This window comes from Marmota flaviventris, chromosome 1, assembly GCF_047511675.1.
Source record: "Marmota flaviventris isolate mMarFla1 chromosome 1, mMarFla1.hap1, whole genome shotgun sequence".
NCBI lineage: Eukaryota > Metazoa > Chordata > Mammalia > Rodentia > Sciuridae > Marmota > Marmota flaviventris.
This window is the reverse complement of record NC_092498.1, coordinates 146,583,993-146,605,882: the sequence shown is the minus strand read 5'-3', so window position 1 is coordinate 146,605,882 and position 21,890 is coordinate 146,583,993. Positions and strand designations below refer to the sequence as shown.

The 21,890-nt window shown below is 48.0% G+C and overlaps 1 protein-coding gene across 1 annotated transcript in view; it reads left to right on the top strand.

Annotated features, from left to right (window-relative positions):
* Cit (citron rho-interacting serine/threonine kinase) overlaps nucleotides 1–21,890 on the top strand; it is a 157,950-nt gene that overhangs the window by 61,059 nt on the left and 75,001 nt on the right. The window contains exons 10-13 of the mRNA XM_027923229.2: nucleotides 2,091–2,274; nucleotides 17,940–18,045; nucleotides 18,961–19,104; nucleotides 20,357–20,476. Coding sequence (XP_027779030.2) covers nucleotides 2,091–2,274; nucleotides 17,940–18,045; nucleotides 18,961–19,104; nucleotides 20,357–20,476 — 554 coding nt within the window. The remainder of the gene's footprint in view (nucleotides 1–2,090; nucleotides 2,275–17,939; nucleotides 18,046–18,960; nucleotides 19,105–20,356; nucleotides 20,477–21,890) is intronic.

Sequence of the window (21,890 nt, the reverse complement as noted above, 5' to 3'; positions counted from 1 at the left end):
AACATAAACATTCACCTTGATGGGTCTGTGCCTTGCACAGGAGAAAATATTCAGTAGAGATTCTACTGTACCTCACTCCTAATAACTGCAAGATCTGCCATAAAAGTGCACCTCATGTGAGCAATAATAATAATGGCAAAGAGTCTTTATGGGTATTAGCTGTATGCTAAGAGCTGTGCCAAGCTCTTTATATGGGCTCTTTTATTTAAACCTCTCAACACCCCTTTGAAGTAGTTATTCCTATGTTGTAGCTAAAGGCACAGAGAGGTTAAGTGATTTTCCTGGGATCACACAGCCCGTAAGTAGTAGAGCTGGGATTTTAACTCAGATTTTAGTGCATGTGCTATTAACCACTGTGTTCCTAATTAGTGTCAACTGCAAATCTCTCTGCATAAATTTCCTCTCTTTATCTAAGTTTCCTTATTATGGGATGGGAAACTTATCTTTTTGATCATTATGAATTATAATTTCCCCTAATTTTTTCCTTTCGAAAAAGCTATTGAGTAATTGAACTTGGATTGGATTTGAGCTTGTATTGATGGACGTACACATGGGATATGGGCTGAAGCATTCAATCTAAATTTTCTTCCCATCAGCTAAGTTTTAAAGTATTAAGCATGTAATTCTTACAGGGAAGATTCAAATTCTCTTGAGGCAGCTTGGAGGTGTTAGATAATTTTCTGGTAGTGCACATTTTCCATTTTCCATCTTCCTACCTCTCCCACCTCATCCCAGTGCACCTGAAGCTCTGAGAATGTTCTTTTGCACTTTTCCCAGCAGCCAGATCTCTGCTCATACCCTCACTCCTCCAGGTCCCTTCACCACCGGGTTCCTTCTCAGCATGGCTCCGGATGTTGTCCTGGGGTGCTTTCGAGACAGCCGGAGTTTTTTTGAGTCTGCAAGTGGAAAACGGAGAGCTGCTCCTATCTGGCCTACAGCTTTGTCCAGAAAAGAAGGAGTTAAAAAAGAAGCCTGGGCTGTGAAGGGCTGTGACAACTGTCCTAGGGGGAGCTCTAGCGAGCCCTGGCGGGCAGTGACTCATGCCGCTCTGTCACTCAGATCGGCCAGGTGGGGTTACCGCCAGAGCACGCGCCTCAGAGTGGGGAGCGTGCAGCCTGCACTGCGGGGGATGTGATGCCGGCTGGCCACCTGCCCCCCGGCCGGCCCACCACGGACGCCCCAGCCGGCAGCCATAGTAACGCTTCTGGCTGGAGGTACCCCTGGGAGCCCCCGGTGATGGGCAGCCTCCTGGTGACTGATGGACAGGTGTCTACCTCCCTGAGCGGGAGAGCTCAGTAGGTGGCAGGGAGCAGAGAGGATGTGGTGCACCCTAGCCAGGAGTCATGCCGTAAAGAGGTAGGACCCGCGCCCAGCTGCCCCTCTGTGCACCCACCCTCCGCACCAGGAGGAACTTTACTTGGCTGGTGTTTCATTATGCTGATTAAACTGCAGTGGATTCCAGGGGCATGATTGCGCTGGGGAGGAGGGGTGATGAACTTAAAAAAAAAAAAAAAAAAAAAAAAGTGGTTCTTGAGATCTCCTAGCAGACTCCTCCAGAGATGAGTGAAGTCCACTGCGGTGGTATCCAGCCTGAGTCTCAAAACCTCCCAAGTCCCCTTTTCTGTTCCTTCCTCCTCTTCTGGTTAATCCACGATAGAGACTTTCCATCTCATTTCACTGATCAACACTCGATGTTAATAACTCAGACCAGGAGAGACTAGGTAGGGTTAGGTCACCTGGCACCAGCCAGCTGATGCCCCACCAGCAGCCTTCTGGAAATGTCAGGCAGGGGCTCTTGTGAGTGGTCCAGCACTTGTGTGGCACCGGGTGACCTGTTTGAGTTTATTCTTCACTTTGCCCCCGCCGGGGAGGCAGCCTGTCTGCGGGTCGGTGGCCATGTTGGCAGGGAAGGGGTTAATCTCTTGTTGCTGTAGGAGCCAGGCTGGGTCTGCTGCGAGGAGCTAGATTGAAAGCAGGCGCTGCAGTGCTGTCGCCAACGCCGAAGGAGTCAGACGCTCTGCTCTGCAACAGTGTGGAATCCATCTGAAATTTTTTTTCTCTCCCACCTCTTCTTGTTTTTCTTTAACCAGCGCCTCCCCCCTTCGTCCCCACCCTCAAGTCTGATGATGACACCTCCAATTTTGATGAACCAGAGAAGAATTCGTGGGTTTCATCCTCTCCGTGCCAGCTGAGCCCCTCGGGTTTCTCGGGCGAAGAACTGCCGTTTGTGGGGTTTTCGTACAGCAAGGCACTGGGGATTCTTGGTAGATCTGAGTAAGTGAAAATTGGACTTTCTGGGGGACCTGCATTTGCCTGCACGGCAAACAGAGCCAAAGGTGGTGGTGGCAGCGGTGGCGGTGGGAGGGTGGGGGAGTGCGGCGGAGGGAGGCTGGTGATCTGTCTGCATTTGGAGAGCAGGCTACCTGTTTGGGCTTTGGGGGGGCTAGACTGTTAATATCCTCGCTTTGCAGCCTGTGAGGTGCCTGCTCCTGTTTGTGGCATCATCATTGTGAATTCGTTACTTTGGGCTAGTTTTCCAGTCTTTGGTCGTCTTTAGTGAGGAGGAGAGAGTGGATTTCTAGCAGTGCAGATTTTTGGTCAAAGGGAAATCGTGCAGGAGTTAAGACGAGCTGCCCATCTCTGTATCCATCATCTCTGTATCTGTCTGTCTCCAGTGGGTGGATGGTTGCTGTCTTGCCGTATTGACAGAATCCTCCAAACTGTGGCTCCTGAGCTAAAGGTTTCCTGATGGGTTTAACTGAGCTGCAAGTGGCTGAACCAGAGCTCTAACAGAGAGACGATGCTCGGCTGCTCTCCAAGTATGCTGCAAGATCAGGGATCTGGCAGCTGAGCCTCTGAGCCAGGAGAGCACTGGCGGCCAGAGAAAGCCCCGTCAGTGGGAGCCACCAGGAGAGAGAGTGATGTAGCCGAGTCACTGATTCACAGAAACTGGGCTTCATGAGGGCGGGGGGGGGGGGTGTGGGGGCAAACCAACCAGGAAACTGGAAAATGGAAATATAAATATCGCTGCAAACACCTTGACCTAGCAGGTCTTTCTCCTTTCTTAACAAAAAGCTATTGAAAAATGCATTTACGCTGTGTTTGGATCGGAGGGTCCTGGCTTCCAGTCTCCTAGAATTTCTGCAAAATGCAGTAGTCTCTGGATGTGGGAGCTTGATGCCATTCCGTTTTCAGAGAAGCAAGTTCCCCAGGAAGGTCTTAGACCGACTGTGCTGTTCCCCAGGCACCTCGACTCCCTCACTTTGAGGCTCTTGGGGGTGATGTTGGGTAATTAGTTGGTGCCCACTTAGGAGATAAGCAGAATTTGATTTTCTCCTTGGCAGCATCCATTCCCTGTTTGTTGTATTTGTAGTTTAGATATCAATTTGAAGGGATGTCGTACTGGTTCCTGGATGGTGTCTCCCCATGGGTGCCGTTTTGACTGTGAGGTTCCTGAAAAGATTTCAGATTATTATGGGGATTTGGGCATTTGATATGGGATAGGGCCGTGGGCTGTGGTTGAATTTGGGAGAGGTTTTTATGTGGGCCATGTTGAGGTGGGCTTTCTTTATTCTCTTGCTGGAGATCACGTTGAAAATTTGGGCGCGTTGGATGTGCCTTTCTGGATTCTTTGCTCTACCTCCCAAAGCAATCTGGACGGTGGTAGGAGAGGCAGCACCCTGACTAGCTGTTGAATGTGCCGTCGGATGGATTTGCGGTGGCCCAGCTGGGCTGGGAGGTTGCATCAGTGTCAGAGCAGGGCAGGAGTGGAGGCCCAGCGTTGAAGGATGCTAGCCCTGTGGGCAGTGCCACCTTGACACTCACGACACACTGAAGGTCACTGAGCGGGCTGGAAGGAGGCGTGTGGGGAGTCGTAGTTGCGGTTGGCAGTAGGCTGGTTGGGTCAGGGCGAGCGCTGGCTTAGGGTGGTAATCTTGATCTGAACAATCGGTGAGGACACTGGGGAGTTGGATTTCAGGGGCAAAGGGAGAATGGTAAGGAGGATTTCAGGCACTGCAATTAATCTGAAGCATGTGTGATTAATTGCTTATTTTTCAGGAAGACTCTAATTGTGTCTTCCTGCTGCTCCCAGAAAGCTCAGCTGAGGGAGCTCCCTGACAGGGCATCTCAGTGTTAAGGCCCGGGTCCTAGATAAATATTTCTTGATTTTATTTACTCAGGGTCCTTTCTCCCAGAATGTGTTTATGTTGCTTACTGTGTCTGAAGATTTGTGATTTCACCTTTGGGAGTTCAAAGTCTCTCTCTGGAGCATCCAATGAGCTTCTGTTAATGCCCCGACAGAATGTTTAATACGATTCTCATTAAAAAAAAAAAAACAACAAAAAACAGTCCATACAGACAAAACTGTGTGTTTGTTCTCTGGAGGATGGAATTGGTGTATTCCCATCTTTGAGGAACTCCAGTGCCTTTTCCATGCCAATTTGGGGTTGGAGTCAGAAAGATTTTCTTTCCTCTCTCATCTGGTTCTGTGATGCTGTCGTCGGACTTGGCTGCTGTGCCAAGGGCAGCTCTGTGGATGCAACCTACAGCATCATTTCCTAATGCTCTCCACCTGTTGGATGTAGGTGACCCTGGACATGTCAGATTAGGATCAATTAGAAATCCAATAAAAGAGACGTAGGGATGACATTGCTTAGCAGCTCCTGCGGTTCTGTTGACGTGCAGTTTGGGAATTAATTTGCAGGGGGGAGGCATTTCCCGGAGGAGTCACCTTTGCCACCCAGTGACCTCTAGGGTCTTCCTGAGTTTCCTTTCCTCTCTCTCCGTGTTTTTGGCATCACAGGTTTTATTTACACACGCCGATTACCTGTGCCGTTACTCACTGTTCACACCACGGAGGCAACTGCAGATGCTTCTGTACTGTGCCAGGAAAATTGACCCCACATTTGTTGCCAGTGAATTGAATGAAACATTTGGAGGTGGAGCTGAATGAGCGAGGAATTTTCACAGAGACTCTGGCCACGAAATAATTTTTACTGTTGTGGTTGCTTCTCACTTTTTACGATCTTTTTTTTTTTTTTTTTGATGGGGGACCCCAGCCAGCTTTGAGTGCATCCTGATTTTAGGTTTAGCAGCGATCTTGATCTCAGCATTTCAGTGGATGAGGCAGACGGGGGAGTTCCTGGCAGCCTGGGTTGGGGAGAGCAGGAGGGATCGTGGGGAACTAGGCCTGGTTGTCTTTGGGGCGGCACTATGGGAAGGTGAGTTTTAGACAGAGTCTTTCTGGTGCCTCTTTTCCTTTTTAGCCAACAGAAACCCCAAATGAAATTCCTAAGCTCTGAATGCCCAGTTGTTCCTTGAACTGTTTGCTTGAACTTTACAATAGTAGAGTAGTGACAGAAATCTCAGTGTGTTCAAGGTTTAAAAATAAATGGACCCCAGCATTCTTGCCTCCCCGTCAGCATGGGGCACATTTCTCTGCATCCTTCCTCCTTCCACTTAGGTTGAGGCACTGCCTCATTTGAACTCTTGCTGGCACACAGTGCATTTCTGCAGGCCTTCAGAAGGTGGGGACCTACAAGGTAAAAACCAGTTGGTTCTGGTGTGTTCCACACAAGCTGGTTTTCTGTGTTTGGAGAAGTTGGCAATCTTGCAGGAGCACTGGGATCTTGGCGACACTGGGTTTGTGGGCTCATGGTGTCTGGGGGCCCTGCTTTAGGAAGGGGGCCTTCTCTTCCTTTTGCCCGCAGGCTCTTTCCTTCTGGGTGGATCTGACTGTAGTGATGGGACCAGCTGTGCAGCCACGGTGGAGGAATGAAGAGTCACCACCACCCCACCTTTCGAAGTTTCCAGAAAGCCAGTTTTGATGCCTCCTCTTGCTCTGCTGGGGCTTCTATGTAAGTTAGGTACCTCAGCTGCGAAGTGGGGTAGCAGTGGTGCCTCTCTGTAGGAAGGTAGGAGGATTGGATGAAACACCCAAAGCCCTTGCTCTAATATCCAGTGCATGAGAAAGCCTCAATAAATGTTCGTTGTCGTTATTTTTGTTCTTACGAGTACACCAGTCTATGTTTGTGTCTATCTTTCTGCCAAGAGGATTTGGAAAGGACTTGGCAAATATTAGGTAGTCTAAAGTCACATCAGACCCAAACCCAGCTTCCCAGCCCTTAGGAATTTTCTCCGGGAAGTGCTTAACCACCTTGACCAAGGGCAAGATTAACCTGCAGTTGCCAAATCCTCACTGGCAAAAGGTGGCCATTGGAGAAGAGTAGACTGTGGGGGACAGAATTACAAGATCCCTCCCCATTCTGGTGTTCTCTGTCAAAGCAGATTTGTTGAAACTATTCAGAGAACACAAAGCACACACCTTTGCTGCAGAACAGCGTGGTACAAATTGGACATTACCCGCTTAAGGCAAGTTAGGAGAGTAAGGCAAAATGTAACAGGGGGCACTTAATGGGTACTGCCAACTCACAGTTCTTGCCAAATGACAATGATAATCCTTCTTGGAATGTCTGTTCGTTTCCCTGTGTAGATTGGGATTTCCAGGGCTCGGCTGGGGCTTATTTATTCTGGTCTTCCTGGAGCTCAGGACAGGATAGGCCCTCAGTAAACACACGTGCTGGCACCAGGCTTACAAGTGTGCTAATGGAAGGGAGATATTTGGGTTGGCTCTTTAAAAGGCCACAGATTTGGATCGGTAGAGAGGAAGGCAGAGAGAATTTCAGGTGGGCAGAGTGATAACAATAGCTTACAGGGTACTGACTCTTCACTAGGCCCTGCTCTGAGCTCTTTGCACAGATTAACTCATTTAAACTCCACAGCAGTCAAAGAGGAATGTGGACGCATCACTCTCGTTCTGCATGTGAGGAAACTGAGGCATGAAGACCCAGCAGCTTGCCCAAGATCTTGCGGCTTTTGGTAGCTCAGTCAGGACTTGAGCCCGGGCAGTGTGGCTCCAGAGTCTCATAGCCTCTGTGCTCCACTGCCACGTATAAATGCCACAGGCCGGAAAAATCAGGAACTTTGTGTAGGATGCTCAGGGTCACATGCTTGTCAGAAGCGGAGGCCATGGTTGGAATGAAGAGCCATGCATTTGGGGCAGGGAGATCGTGAGATCAGGGGAGCTGCCAGGCAGGTCTGAATGCTGGGCTTTGTTTTCCATTTCTGTGGGTTTGTTGAGTAGGTGGACTGTAGAGCTATTGGATTTCTCTATTTCTTCCTCTTCTCCTCTAGAGACTCTCACCTGGTATGTGTGCACGCATGCGCATGACACGTGCTGTGCCCGCTCTTCCTGAGAGTTCTTGCTTGCTGGAGTGCAGGCTCAACGACGACAGCAAACCGCCTTGACCTGATTCTTACCAGGCTTCAAGCTGATCGTCCATAACTGCTCAGCAAGCCTTTGATGAGCTGATCCAAGTCACTTTTGTGGGAGCAAATCTCAGTTTTGTGATGGCTCTCGGATCATGTCTCCTCAAATGTTTGTTTTATCCTTCCAGGTGCCTCCCATCTGCCTGAGATAACTCATTCTGGCGGAAGAGGGCCGCAATTCTCCAACCAGTCCCTTTTTATTGAAATACTTGGGAGTTGGAGGATCATCTCTTTAATGATTGCTTTCCTTCCACATGCAGCCAAAGGCTCTTTGACATTGTGCTTGCTGCCCAGATCCCTATTGCAGAGTTTCATCTGTGATTTGATTTTTTTTAATAGTCAGCAACAATGACAGTGTCTTCTCTGGTACCCGAAGGCATGTATCTGCTGTATTTTCCAAATAAGTTAAGAAACCATAACAAGTCCTTGCTCAGGGTGGCTGCCCTCAAGTGCCCTGTGCTGTTTCTGTCCCACTGTCGTCTGGACTGCATGTCTGACGCTTGCCTGGGCGAGTTGTGTTGATTTTCCTCTTCTCCTTCAACTTCTTCTTTCTCCTAGTCAAGCACATCCTGTTCTGCTGTTTGCCTTATTCTGTTCTCTATTTAGACTGTGCGTGCTGCCTTGCAGCCCTGGCAGGACCACTCTGCCGCCTTCTCACTTGTCTTAAAGATACCTTTAGGAAATCAGATCCAACAGTCCCATCCCAGTTCTAAAGATTAGGCTCAGAAGATCTGTCAAGTGTGTTTTGTGCTGGCCTACACTTGCTAATTTGCATGGTTGCCTCGGATCCCGTACGAAGGCAGTCATTGACTAAATGGTGCTACATGTTCTCGAGCTCCGCGCCAGTTTGGCAACTCCTCTCTGCTGAAGTGGATTCCTCTCGGTTCCCTTTACTCGCCTGTCATCTCCTCTCCTCTCTGACAAACGTCCTGAAAGAACTGTCTCTATTCCATTCCTCTTCTTCCATGCCTCTACTGAAATGACTTATCAGAAGCCGCTGGTGACATTCAGCCCCCAAATCCAGTGGTGTCCACCTCGTCATGTGACACTATTAATTATTTTTTCTGGATGGCTTTCTGCTCTGTCTCCTCTGCATTCTGGATACTGGGTTTCCCTTCCAATTCTGTGGCCACCATCTTTGTTTCAGGCCCTTAAAATGAGTCCCCATCACCTGAAGTTCCGTCCTCAGTTCTCTTTCTAGTTTGTTCTTGGTGATCTCATTCCATTCCTTGAGTTTAACTCCCACTTCCCCCTTGGCCTTCTTCCTAATTTTATTTCAGAACCGCCCCCCACTTCCCTACCCTTCTAGGCAAGAAAATGGAGTCATCTCTAACTCTTTTTGCCTATCATCAGTTGCCAAGTCCTCCACGTTGTACCTCGGAGATACTTGCGTCTGTGCGCACTGTTCTGTCCTCACTGTCACCCTTAATGGACTTTTGCTTGGACTGTTGCAGTTGCTTCCTAACTGATTGCTCTGCCTCAGGCTTTCCTGGCTGTACTCCATTCTCCAGAGGGTGGAATTCTTCCAAAGCATAGGTTGGATGATATCATTTGCCTGCTGAGACCTTCAACAGCATTCCAGTATGCATAGAATTAATGGCCTCTCCTGAACTTGACATTCAAGCCTGGTATGCCAGGACCCTAGCCTGCCTCTTCAGTTGAACCTCCTCCTTGTTCCCTGGGTCTGGCCAAACTACCCCAGGCTCACTGAGGCAGAACCAGGTCTTTCTTCTTTTGCCTGAGACAGGGCTTTGCCCCTGGCAGGTGTAACATTTATTGAATTGAATTAGACTAGTGTGGCCAGGGATGATGCCAAATCCTTCTGCACAATTCATGTACCTGTTAACGAAAGCCTCTTTTTGGAGGCACCTCCCGTGTATCCAGAGCTATTTATTCTGGGGGTTTTACATGCATTATCTCACTCAGTCCTCCTGATCTCACCATAGCTCTGTGAAGTGGCTAATATCATCCCTGTTTTACAGATGAGAACACCGAGGCTTGGAAGCTTAGCTTACTTTCCTGAAGTTTCGCAAGTAATAACCAATCTGAGACTTAGCCTTGAATCTAGTTGCCTCCAGACCTCTGTCTCCCAACCCTGCCTCTACCAGCCATGACTTTGCTAGGTCACACAAGATTATGCACTTGTCTGATAATCAAGGTGAAAGCGTGGCTTTCCCGAGAGTTCACTGTGTACCAGGCCCCGTTCTAAGTGCTTAGTAAGCATTCTCATTTAGTCCCGGAAACACTCGTCATTTTACAGATAAGAAAGCTGGTGACCATGAAGCTTGGGTTACTTCTGGAAGCTCACAGAGCTTGCATATAGCAGAGGGTGGCCACTTTTTCCAACTTTTAGCTTTACAGCTGATGAAAGCTTTATTTTTAGGAGCAAACTATAGCATACCATTGAAAGTCCAGGCTTTGGAATTGGAGAGACCTGGGTTCAGATCTGGGCTCCACCTCTTCCTAGTTGTGTGAACAGGGCCTTTCACTTCTTGCAGCCTCAGCTCTCTCACCTCTAAAGTGGGAGGTATAATAGAACCTCTCTGGTAGGTTTCCTGGGGAGATGCATGGAGCTCTCGTTAGGGACGGGTGTTCATTTCATGGTAGTTATTGTTATTTGGGGGTGGGGCTGGGGCTGGGGTGCTGTCGACTCTCCTTTTCCCTTTGCTTCCACTCTATAAAGACATCTCACTGGTTTCTGCCCATTGAGAGACTCCAACTCCACGTGGGGTGTCTGACAGATGTCCTAATATCTCCATCCAACTTTTCACTCTGAATGGAGTCGATGATGTGTTGGTTAAATCTGTGTATTCCATGAAACACTCCCGAGGTTCCGGCACAATCTGGTTCCAGTGGAAACTGTGTTCTGTGCCCAGCATGGATGTCACGTCCTCCCACCCCCTTTTGTGAGTTTGAGTGTCCCCTGAATGGAGAGTGTGCGCGTCACTGTGACATTGCCGTCTCAGAACCAATATAGGTCATCTCTGATGCGGAGGCCAGAAGGGTCTTTGGTGCCAGTGTCCGTGCCCTGTCCTTCTCATTTTGGATTCCTTTGATCCACTGTGGCCTTTAAACTGCAGCCTCCAGGGACACAGAAGTGCTGGCTCGCCCTTCGTCTGTTCATTCATTCCTTCACTCCTCAGGTTCTCTGTTCTAAGCTGTGGCCCAGCTGTGAGCCAGACAGCCAGTTCCCTGCCCTCTCAGGCCAGTGTTCTCAGGGCGGTCAGTACACATGTGAGACGGTTTCAGATGGAGGCCGGGCTCTGAAGAAATCAGAACCGGGATGGGGACTGAGTTGGGACGGTCACTTTCGATGCTCAGAGCAGGTGCTCAGCATGGACTTACAAGTCGCCTCATAGGTGCTCCCTGTGTCACTGTGGGTGGTGACTCAACTGCCTGAAACCAGTACTTAGTGGTCCACTCAGGAAGGCCTTCTGTGCTGGAGCCTGAGGCATGGCAGTGAACGCAGGATCTTCATGGAGCTTGCTTTCTGCTGGGACAGATGGACGTTTATTCATGTGTTCGTTCATCCACTCAGTAAAGATTTGAGAGCCTACTGTGTGCCAAGCACTTTGGAAGGGAGAGGCAGCAGTGAAGCATTCCTGCTGCACAGTGTGTCCAGCCAGAATGATAACAAGGAGCTGGTTGCCAAAGAAATGGGAAGAGTATTCCAAGCAGAGAGTAAAAGGGCAGAGATCCCCAGGCTGGGCTAGCCTGTGGGTCCCAGTGAACAGAAGCCCACTGGGGCAGCTGGATCATGGGAAGCATGGTTGGGTTGGGGTTGGCCGAACCTGAATATGGCTCTGAATACCCTGAGTAGGAAAGCTTTGTAGGATTTTGAGAAGTGATTTGGAGTATCTGTCCCTCATTTACAAAGGTCCCTCTGATCATTGTTGAGCAGTAGAGAGATGAGATTCAGGAGGTAAGTTAGGTTGTTGTACTTATTCAGGCAAGAGGTGGAAAGGTGTCAATGAATTAGCCTGCAAAGCTAGGCGCTGGCTTAGAGGTGGGAAATGTGTTAAAAATCTCATAAGGAAGCTATACTTTTATTAACAGTATAATTTTTGTTAACTGATTTTTGAGCTACATATTAATTATTTAAAAACAAATGCTCTAATTTATCTGGAGACCACTGCTGGTAGAGTGTATCAGTGTGTGTGTGTATGTGGGGGTGTGTGTGTGTGTATGTGGGGGGTGTGTGTGTGTATGTATGTGGGGAGGGTGTGTGTATGTATGTGGGGTGTGTGTGTGTGTATGTATGTGGTGTGTGTGTATGTGGTGTATGAGTGTGTGTGTGTGTGTATGTATATATGTGGGGTGTGTGTGTGTGTGTGGCCCCAAAGCTAGACAGGCTCTGCAGCTCTTTGCGAGAGCAGTGTTTTCGATATTTCCAAGTGCTCATGACAGATACCACTGTGTCTTTTAAAATGGGTTTTTAAAGTTAGTTCACAAATTTCAGAATGCAGCATCTTAAAAGCCCCTATATTTTGGGGGAACAGAATCCTGATGGGTTTTTTTAACAATTTTTCTACCACATTACATCTTATGGATGTATGAGTTTTTAGTGCCATTGACCACAATGAAGGTGAGGCCCTTCGCTGAGCTAATTTTGATTACTCTCACTATAGCATGGAGCATCTGCCCTTGGCTATCTCAGGAATGTCTGTGACTTGTGACATGGGATCTGGCAGCATATTTTGCAGGCATCCGGTCCTCTTCCTCAGGGAAGCGGTGAATGGCTTGATACTCACAAGTGGTCCTAATCATTACAGCAGAGATCAGTGAGTACTCACACAGGACACATTGTATTCTCTTTTGATATGAAGTATTCTGTGAAGAGCTTTATTCAGGGATTCTTTCTGGTGATGTGGGATTATTTATAGGCCCATCATTGAGAAAACCACATTTAATCATTTTCACTTCGATGTTGAGGTTCCATGTGAAGCAGTTTCTAGGTCATGTCTAATACATGTTAAGAAGACACGTCCTCTGTGTCGCACTGGCAGCTGCCAACCCACCCCTCCCCATGTCGTGTGCCACTGCCTCTCTCAATACTCTCTGCGCCTCTATAATTATAAAGCAGATGTGTATATCAGGAAGAGAAGTTGATTTCAGAGTAAATTTTTCTAGAAAATAGAAGCTGGAAAAAAAGGAAAACCCAAACTTGGCTTCGTGCTGGAAGAGACAGCACTGCTGTGTGTGGGTGGGTGGCTGCATGCACCCGCTGCTCAGAAGTGCCGTTTCTCTCCATGGGGACAACTGGCTGTGTATCCGAGATGTGACCGGGAGGAGTAGGCAAGCAATGTGTGGGCAGGCTGCATGTTCTTTTATTAGCAGCCTCATTGTATTGCATCTCGGTGAGCCCGGAGCACGAACCGGTCTGGTTCTAATATCCATCCTGTTTCCCATTTAATTACCCCCCTGAGCCTCCAGGCGATGGAGGGAGAGCAGCTCTTGTGTGGGTTGAGCTGTTTCCGGGGGTGGCAGTAGACTGACCTGGCTTATCGATGTTCCTGGGTCCCCAGGTTGTCCTGGGCTCAGGCTTAGCCCGTCACAGCTAGAGGTCACCTTCTCTCGGTGACCCATTCTCCCTTTCCTCCGCGCCCTTGCCCCTCTGAGCGTCTGTGGCACTTTTCTTGGTGCTGTCTAGCCAGCAGTGACAGAGTTAAGATTCGAACTCATGAGTGTTGATTTCAGAGCCCTCCCCTCTGAACCCCCAGCTCTGCTGCCCTGCACCTGCCCGCCCATCATCATTGTCATGTGACGGGAGGCGGAGAAGCTATGGCCTCAGCTCTTCCTCTGCCTGGGGCCATGCGGATGATGATACCAGGTCATAGGATTCCCGAAGATCCAGGGGACAATCTGAGGAGGGTGAGCATAGTGCCCGGCACATAGCGAGGGCTTTGAAAGCGGGCACCAGTCCTCACGATGTGGGCTATGGCAAGAGGTCTCTCTCCTGGATTGTCACTCCCTTTACCTTATACCCTCTACAGCAGAGTTTCTCAGCTTGGTGCTCCTGACCTTTTGAGCTGGATGAATCTTGTGGTCGGGACTCTCCTGGGCAGCGGAGGTTGTTGAGCAGGATGGCTAATGACAATCTCATAAAAATGAATTATGATAGTATTTCTCTAGGTGTTGATAGCATTCCCACCCCAGTCATGAAAATAAAGTCTCTAGACACTGCCAGACATCCACTGGGGGATGCAATGGCTCTGGCTGGGAAGCGCTGGGCTGCAGGTGCTGCTCCTGAGGCTCAGGATTGTGGCCTCCTTGTGTTCTCGCCCTCCCCCGCTTATATTCATGGAAGTGCATAAAAAATATTTGTTGACATTTAAGAATTTTGAAAACAAAGGCCACTTCTTGGAGGACTCTCCAGCTAGCAGGTAGACTCTGTCCCATTCCAGGGTCAATGGAACTTCATGACTAGATGAATAGCTGTAGTTCAGTACCACGTTGCTCAGAGCCTTGGAGTTCTGACTAGCTGCAGGAGTCTCTGCAGACTCCTTAAAACAGTAGTGGTGTCTGCCTTTAAATTATATTGTGCTTGATGAAGTGGAACATTTTTGGAAGATTTCAAAGACCAGCAAGTCACTGCTTGAAGAACAAGAAGCTGTGTTTGGTGATAGTTTGGTGGCTCTGAGGCCAGCATTGATGGAAGCTCTTGAGCAGTGATTTACATTACGCTCAATTCTAGAATAACACATTTATCAGCAATGATTTGATATTGCTTTGAAAGTCAGAAGGATGGCTAATGAAAATCTTATAAAAATGAATTATGATAGAATTTCAAAATGTCTATTGGCAGTGTGTGGATCTCTTTCCTTCAGAACTCTCTATTGAGAGCTTGCCATTGGTGCTAGGAACTGATTTTCATGTCTACAAGAAAAATAAATAGAAGGTAAATATTCTAAGTGAGCTGTACCTGTCTAACATTTTTTTTTCTAGAAGTTCATGGAGATGGTATATTTTAGAATAGTCAATGAGATTCATTGTCTCCTGCCTGAACTTTGTCTTGAATGAAATTCATAGCCCACCATGCTGAATGTTAAATGGGGTTCTCACACTCAAATAATGAACACAAGGCCCCGATACCGAGTGGCCAACCCGAATGCCACGTGGAACCAAATGCTGGGGAGAGTTATGAGTTTTGAATGCTTGGATCCTAAATCACAAGCACTTTCTTCTGATGAGCATGACGGTCCTCAATCCTGATTGTGCATTAGAGTCACTTAGGAGCTTTATAAAAATGGTGGTGCCCAGGCTGCCCTCCCAGCCCGTGGGTTTCAGCTGTACTCGCACTGGGTGGGCCCTGCACATCAGTGTTTGGTGCAGACGGTGCAGTGGGGCTGGGGACCAGGGAATTTAGAGGAGGCCGTGTTGACCTTTCCCCTCCACCCTCCAGCCTCACCCTCCAATCCTGTTATTATTTATGTGACTATTGCTCTATGCTGGGTTTAGTCACAGCATTTTTTTTTTTTTACCAGAGCTTTTTTTAGATGTGATTTTTTTATTTATTCTAAGAAAAATGATTTCTTTAGCGTATTTATTTTGAAGAGCTCTTAATTGCTGTACTTAGAACTTCTAAACAGTGAGCATTTGTCAAGCATCAAAATAGCAGACTGCGGATTTGGACCTCTGTGACGAGGAGAGCTGTCTCACTGTCCCCAGCGAGTGCTGGCTGCACATCTCCCCCGCTCGGGGCCCCGTTAATGAATGACCTAGAGATGCTTTCTTTTTCTTTTTTGTGAATAAGCAGTCTGTTTGTACACAGAGCAGGGCCCTGTAAACATCCAGCATGGCCGGCCAGGCCTGCCCTCCATGTGTCATTAAGTTTTGTGGGCCACGCCCATCCCCCATCACGGGCCCATGGAATTGTTCTTTAAAGGGAGCCCATTTTGTGCTGAGGCACCAAGAGCTGTGGCCCATGTTGTCACCTTGACGCATGTCATGTCTGTGACTTAGTGACATGTGGGTGACCCTTGATTACGGAAGGACCAGGGATCACTCCTCCCACTTGGGTGGTGTCGATCTTGTTCCCTGCCCCATACACTAAGAATAAAGGAAATAGTGGAGGAAACTCAAGGCCAGGCCAGCAGAGCATTGCATCTCATATGAAAACGAAGAGAAAGTGTGTGTGCGTGTGCGTGTGTGTGTGCGTGTGTGTGCGTGTGTGTGTGTGTTGGCTAGAAAACAGGCTGTTGAGAGGTGTTAAAATTTCTAGCCCAATATGAGATCTTTAAAAAGATTTATTTCTGGATTTCATTCCCTGTTGCCTATTTCTGTGAATAATCACCATTTGTTTTAATGTGAATAATGGCACAGAGCACGTTCAGCCCCCTGTGTTACCATTTCAAGCAACTGTTTTAGGCTCGCGAGGCACGTGCTGTTTACAGAGTTGCGTGGAGTAATAATGAAAACAAAACAATAATGGTAACGCTTGACATTTACTGAACCCTCGTGAGGTGCCTGGCGCCGTGCAGAGGGCCGTGTGTGAACCATCCACTGAACCGTCCCAGGCACTCTGAAGGAGGGTGAGAATCGTCTCCATTTGAGAGACGAGGAAACTGAGGCTTGGAAAGGCCCACAGCTCTTGAGCGCTGGGGTCAGATTTTGAACAGAGCAGTGGGACTTAGGGTGTTGATGCTCTTGGCTGCTCCATGGTGTGAGTGTGCAGAACTGTCCCTGGGGGATAGCCAGCCAGCACAGATCATGCCAGCCCTTGTCATTGGGCAGAGAGGTGTTTTGCATTGCTGCAGGGAACTGACCTCTTTTAGGCAGGGAAGTCATTTGGGGCAGCAGAAAGCAGAACTTGTCTGACAGGAAGACCCAAGGAGTCATTGATTACCGGGTCCTACAATCCTGTGAGCAAGGTGACAAAGACAGACTGTGCGTAAGGGGTGGGGTCTGCCATGTCCCTCCATGTGTGAGAGGCTTTGCTTGATATCACCTGGGCCTGCCCTCCACCGATGCCAGGTTTGTACCCAGGTACCAACCACTGAGGGAGGCTGCCCTGAATGAGAACTTGCATCTCCTCTGGGGTTAGTCAACTGCTTCTCAGGATGAGCACTGTGTGGGGTTAAGTTTGTCCTTTCTGTGGGGAGAGCATCCTAGTCTACTGCCTGTTACATTATTTTTGTGATGTTTTCCGGAGAGTTATATTGGGTGCATAAAGCCAGTCTCTTTCCCCCAGCTCCCTATTGAGAGCAACAGAAGCCATTTGTCAACTGGCAGGTTACTCAACCTCCCTAGGCCTCAATTTCCTCATCAGAAAATGAGGATAATAAATTATATCTACTTCATCGGCTTGTTGTGAGGAGTAAAGAGTTAAAACATGGCTAACATTGGAATAGAACCAGGTGTGGGCCAGGGCTCAATAAGAGTGTGAGTTTTGTGTTGTTGCTGTAACAAATCATTACCAACGTAGTGGCTTTTACACAACACAAGTTTATCATCTTACAGTTCTGGGGGTCAGAAGTCGTAAATGGGTTTTACTGGGCTGAGATCAGTCTAGACAGGGCTGTCCACTCCCTAGAGGTTCTAGGGCAGAATCTGTCTCCTTGCCTTTTCCAGCTTCTAGCAGCTACCTGTAGTGTAGTGTCCTCAAATCTCTGACCCTTGCCTCCACTGTCACGTCTCCTGCCCTCCTCTGTTTCCATTAGTGAGGACCTTTGTGATGACACTGGACCTACCTCAGTAATCCAAGACAGCACCCTAATTCAAGACCTTTAATTTAACCAATCTGCACCTTTTGCCACATGTGGTAACATATTCATAGCTTCTGGGGATTAGGACATAGACCTTCTTGGGGAAGGGAAAGTGGGCATTATTTGGCACGTCATCATAAGCATTAGCTGTTTTTATAAAATGAAACAAAACCAAACTGGCTGGGTTGGGCCGGGGCAAGGGGTGACACCTTGATCAGTGTAGTGACTAATAACATTCATCGTGCACTTGCTGTGTCAGTTCCTTTCTGCCGCAGGGCCTTTGCACCCTCTCCCTGGAGCTTGTTTCCTTCCAGAGTTTTGTATGGCCAGCACCTTCTTATCCTTTAGGTCTCAGGTCAAATGTCTTCTCCTCTGAAAAGCCCTCCCTGATCTCCCTGGCTTAAAACAGGTCCCCAGCCCCACTCCATTTCTTCCTTTTGTCAAAGTTATCTTTTTTGTTTATGAATCTACCTGACGTTCTCAGAACGTCAGCTCCCAGAGGGCAGGGACCCCTGTGTCTTGATCACTGTCTTGTGCCAGTGCCCAGAAGGTTACTGAAACAGAGTGTATGAGTGGAGGAAGCACACCAGGCACGATGCTGGGCATTTCCTGTGTGCACTCGCCTGTGGGCCTTGTTCCTCTGATCACACCACCCCCCGGATATGCAGACTGAGCTCAGAGAGGCGGAGTCCCTGCCTCAGGTCCATGGTGCCTCGGTTCACACAGGGCTACCTGCATCAGAGTCCTCCCCCACTTCCACCCCTCTGCCTCACGGCCTTGATGTCATGAGAAGCCACTTGAGCCAGCTTTGCTGGTGGCTCCAGAACACTAAAAGGTCCCTCGTCTCTGCTTCGGTGCCTCAGGCTCCCCTGCGGGCCTCCTTGACTCTGTTTTTCTTCTGTCCAGGTCTGTTGTGTCGGGTCTGGACTCCCCTGCCAAGACTAGCTCCATGGAAAAGAAACTTCTCATCAAAAGCAAAGAGCTGCAAGACTCTCAGGACAAGTGTCACAAGGTATTTATCTCTGCAGTCGGCCTCCCTCCTTGCTCCAGGATCCTCCCGTCAATATATGCCAAGGGACCCGCCTGGGGCCGCTGCTGGCACTGAGCCGCCTGATCCATAGAGAGCGAGGCCGTCCCTCCCTCGCTGAAGTCGCGCCTCCAGCAGCTCAGAGGGAGATGAATTCGGGCCTTGACGTTGCCGTCAATCCTTTAAATCTTAACCAGAGGAGGCCCTGGATTTAAAACGGCCCGCTTCTCAGCATGACCCAGCCCGAAGTCTGCTCCTTCCGGCAGGTGGCGGGGGTCCTCACCTGTGGCTGAGATGCATCCCATCTGCTTTGAGTGATGAGAAGTCTCTCTTCCTAGTCCTTAAAAACTCCTGCTTCTGTCACTGCGGCCACTGTGTTGATTATGCTCCACGTCTGTTAACACTCACTGCTCCTGCCCAGAGACAACTCTCTGGAAACTAATAAAGGCCACTGCTTGCCTGGGACTCCTCTGAGAGTGCAGACACACACATAGCTCCTTGCCCTGTCCTGGATTTGCCCTCTAGATCTTTGCAAGGAGATGGGGGGGATCAAGATGGATTTGGGATAAGTTTTAAAGTGACGTCTGCAAAAGCCAAACAAAAAACAAAAGCAAAAAGCAAACAGGTGAAAAATGATGATGGTGGCTTCCTTGCTAACGGGGTTAGAGAAGTGACCAAGTGTGAAGCGGGACTTGGATGAGAGGAGTGACTTAGCGTTTGGTGACTGTCCTTGCGAAGACCTGTGTGCTCCCGGGAGAAGAAACAATGGTATTTCCAACCCCAACTTTTGGCGATTTAGCAGTAGCCCAGACCACCAGGTGGTTTCGGAGGCTGCTTGGGATTTGATTGCTCCGAAGGACCTCCAGGGGCCCTTTTAACCTGTCGATGTGTCTGTTTCAGATGGAGCAGGAAATGACCCGGTTACATCGGAGAGTGTCAGAGGTGGAGGCTGTGCTTAGTCAGAAGGAGGTGGAGCTGAAGGCCTCTGAGACTCAGAGATCCCTCCTGGAGCAGGACCTTGCCACCTACATCACAGAATGCAGTGTGAGCCTTCCCCAAAGCCCCCTTCCCTTGGAGGCGGCACTTCCTGTTGTGTGTGTCTCATCCTGTTTCATGACAGCTTCATGAGGCACATCACAGCCAGTGGCAGAGAGTAGAGACAGGGAGAGTGCAAGACGAGATCTGCGATTTCAGAGCAGCACGAACCAGGTGTGAGGTCCCTGGGGAAGGAGGCTGCACTCATTTCCCACAGAAGGTCGAGATAGGCTGCTGATACCACGGAGCCTGGAGATGGGAGTCAGCCGTCACTGCAGCAAGTTGCAGAGGGTCCTAACATCTCCCATCCCAACCTCTCTGGTCCACACCATGCCCGAAACAATCAGCCTTGGGAACCAAACTCCCAAATGTATACAAGAAAACATTTCCAACCTGCCCCCAATCAATCTCCTATTCCCTAGAAACAGTGTAGTGACAGCTGTCATTTACCATGTGACTTTTGTTTTTTCTTTCCTTCACAAGAGTAGACTGTCTTCTCCATTGTCTCGTTAAATTTTTCATTCAGGTGTTTTTTTAATGTGCCCAATTAAAAACAGTCTTAAGAAGTTGAATCACACATTTTTAAAGTTTTTTTTTTTTTCTCCCCACAAGGGAGAGGAAATCTATAGAACGTGGCTGATTAAGAATAACTGCTATGTTTCCATTCCAGACTTGGCTGCCTTTCAGTGGTGGGTGAAGTTATTCAGCTGTGTATTTCAGATACATATTTCAGTGCCATTGAAGCATTGAGGGAACCTTATGGATGATAGGTGTTCAAGAAAAATTAGCCAGGAAGAGGAGATAGTCCACTGAACTCTCAAATAACAACTGGGTAGAGGAAATAATTGCAGCTTTGAAAGAAGCATATCTACCTGAGGGTCCCTGAATAGTTAATGTAACAGAAAAGACTAGATGGTGGTTTAATGGCCGAGGGATCTTACTGGTTTTTACTCCTATACATACAAGTAAGTACCTGCGAGAATTAGGTAGATGGTGCAGGAGATGGAATTAGGTAGATGGTGGCAGGGTTGATAGAGTTTTAGGCTGGATCCATAAGGTCACAAGCTTGAGATGTTTCTTGAACCAAGGGGTTTTACAGGATGAAAAACTGGAATCGGCAACCAACTGGAAATTGTCAACTTTGGTCTGTCACCTGAAACTGTGCTGGTGTCGGCGAAGCAGCTTGCGGCTCCCTTAATGAATCTTTTCAACCAGAGCAGGATCCGTGGAGCATCCCTATTAAAATTTTTGCTTTCTGCAGAGCTTAAAGCGAAGTTTGGAGCAAGCACGGATGGAGGTGTCCCAGGAGGATGACAAAGCACTGCAGCTTCTCCATGACATCAGAGAGCAGAGCCGGAAGCTCCAAGAAATCAAAGAGCAGGTACGACAGCTTGCCTGGAGCAGAGCAGCCACTTGGCCAGCTGGGTCCTCCAAGTTCAGGCATGTTTGAGAGATAGAGAGGGTGAGGGTGGGGGAGGAGAGAGAATGGGGTTGGAGGGGGAGAAGAAGGTAGGTAGGTCACTTGAGATTGTCCATGGTTTATATAAATCATACTGTGCTTGTTGTGCAACTCTTTTTGAAGTCTCATCCCATAATGTCTACTCTTTTTAAAAAGTTGTTGGTTCAGAGCAAAGTTAGGCAAACTTCAGCCTCTGATAAATCTGACCCACCATTTTTTTCCTATGGCTCATAAGCCAAGAATGGTTTTTATGTTTTTAGATTGTTGGGAAAAAAAATCAAAAGAAAAATAATAATAATTTGTGACATGTGGAAATTTCATGATATCCAAATTTCTGTGTCCATAAGTACGGTTTTCCTGGAGCGCAGCCATGCTCATTCATTAACCTGTCTGTCACTGCTACGGTTCACTCTGTGGAGGCAGAGGTGAAACGTCACAGAGATTGTTTGGTCTGCGGAGCTGAAACTGCTCACTCTGTGACTTTTTGTAGAGAAAATTTGCTAACCATTGCTTTAGATGTTTCCAAAAATATTAAATATTTTTATAGCCTTCCAGACCCACATTGAGAGGAGCCAGGATAATTCATAGTTTTACTTATGCAAAAAAATATCCTAGAAGAAAACTTTGAGCCATTCAGGCCAAGTCAGGATGAACATAACCATATCCGAAAGCAGAAAACCGTCCCCTGTGTGTTCAGAAAAGGGAACCAGTGTCTTTAAAAAGCCCCCTCTCCCTCTCTCTTTATATTTTTCCTCCTTTCTAAAAGGGTTTTCTTTCTAGATGGCTCATTTTTTATATTGCCTCATTGTTTCCTTTTTAGCATGGATTTTTCTGTCTTTTGAAGAAACTGTAAATAGAAACTTTAATGAATAGATGGCAATGAGTAATTGGAGAGCTGAATTATCAGCTGCCAGGCAACTCTCATTCACTTCAGAAAACCTAATGGGAACACTGATGGAAATGAGCATTTTCATCTCGGGGTAGCACAGACTTGGCCATCTGGGTGGTATGAACCCGAGAAGCTCCTGCAAAGGACTTGATCCATTTAAAGAAAAGAGTGCTTTGGGGGGGGGGGCGCCCTGTTGTCATACTGTGTTTGTCCCCTTGATATTTTAAGTGATAGGTTAATATCCCCCTGCTTGATAAAATTGTTATAAATAAATGTGCATAGGAAACTGCAAGCGGATCACCAGGCTCCTCTGAACAATACTAACCTTAGAAATGTTGAAGGGAACACGCACACTCTGAGAACTCTGCTTTGACAGGTGACTCATGCCCCTTTTATCAATGTAGTTTTTCATCCTAAAAGTTTCAGGAGGTAGGATTCTTGTTCTCT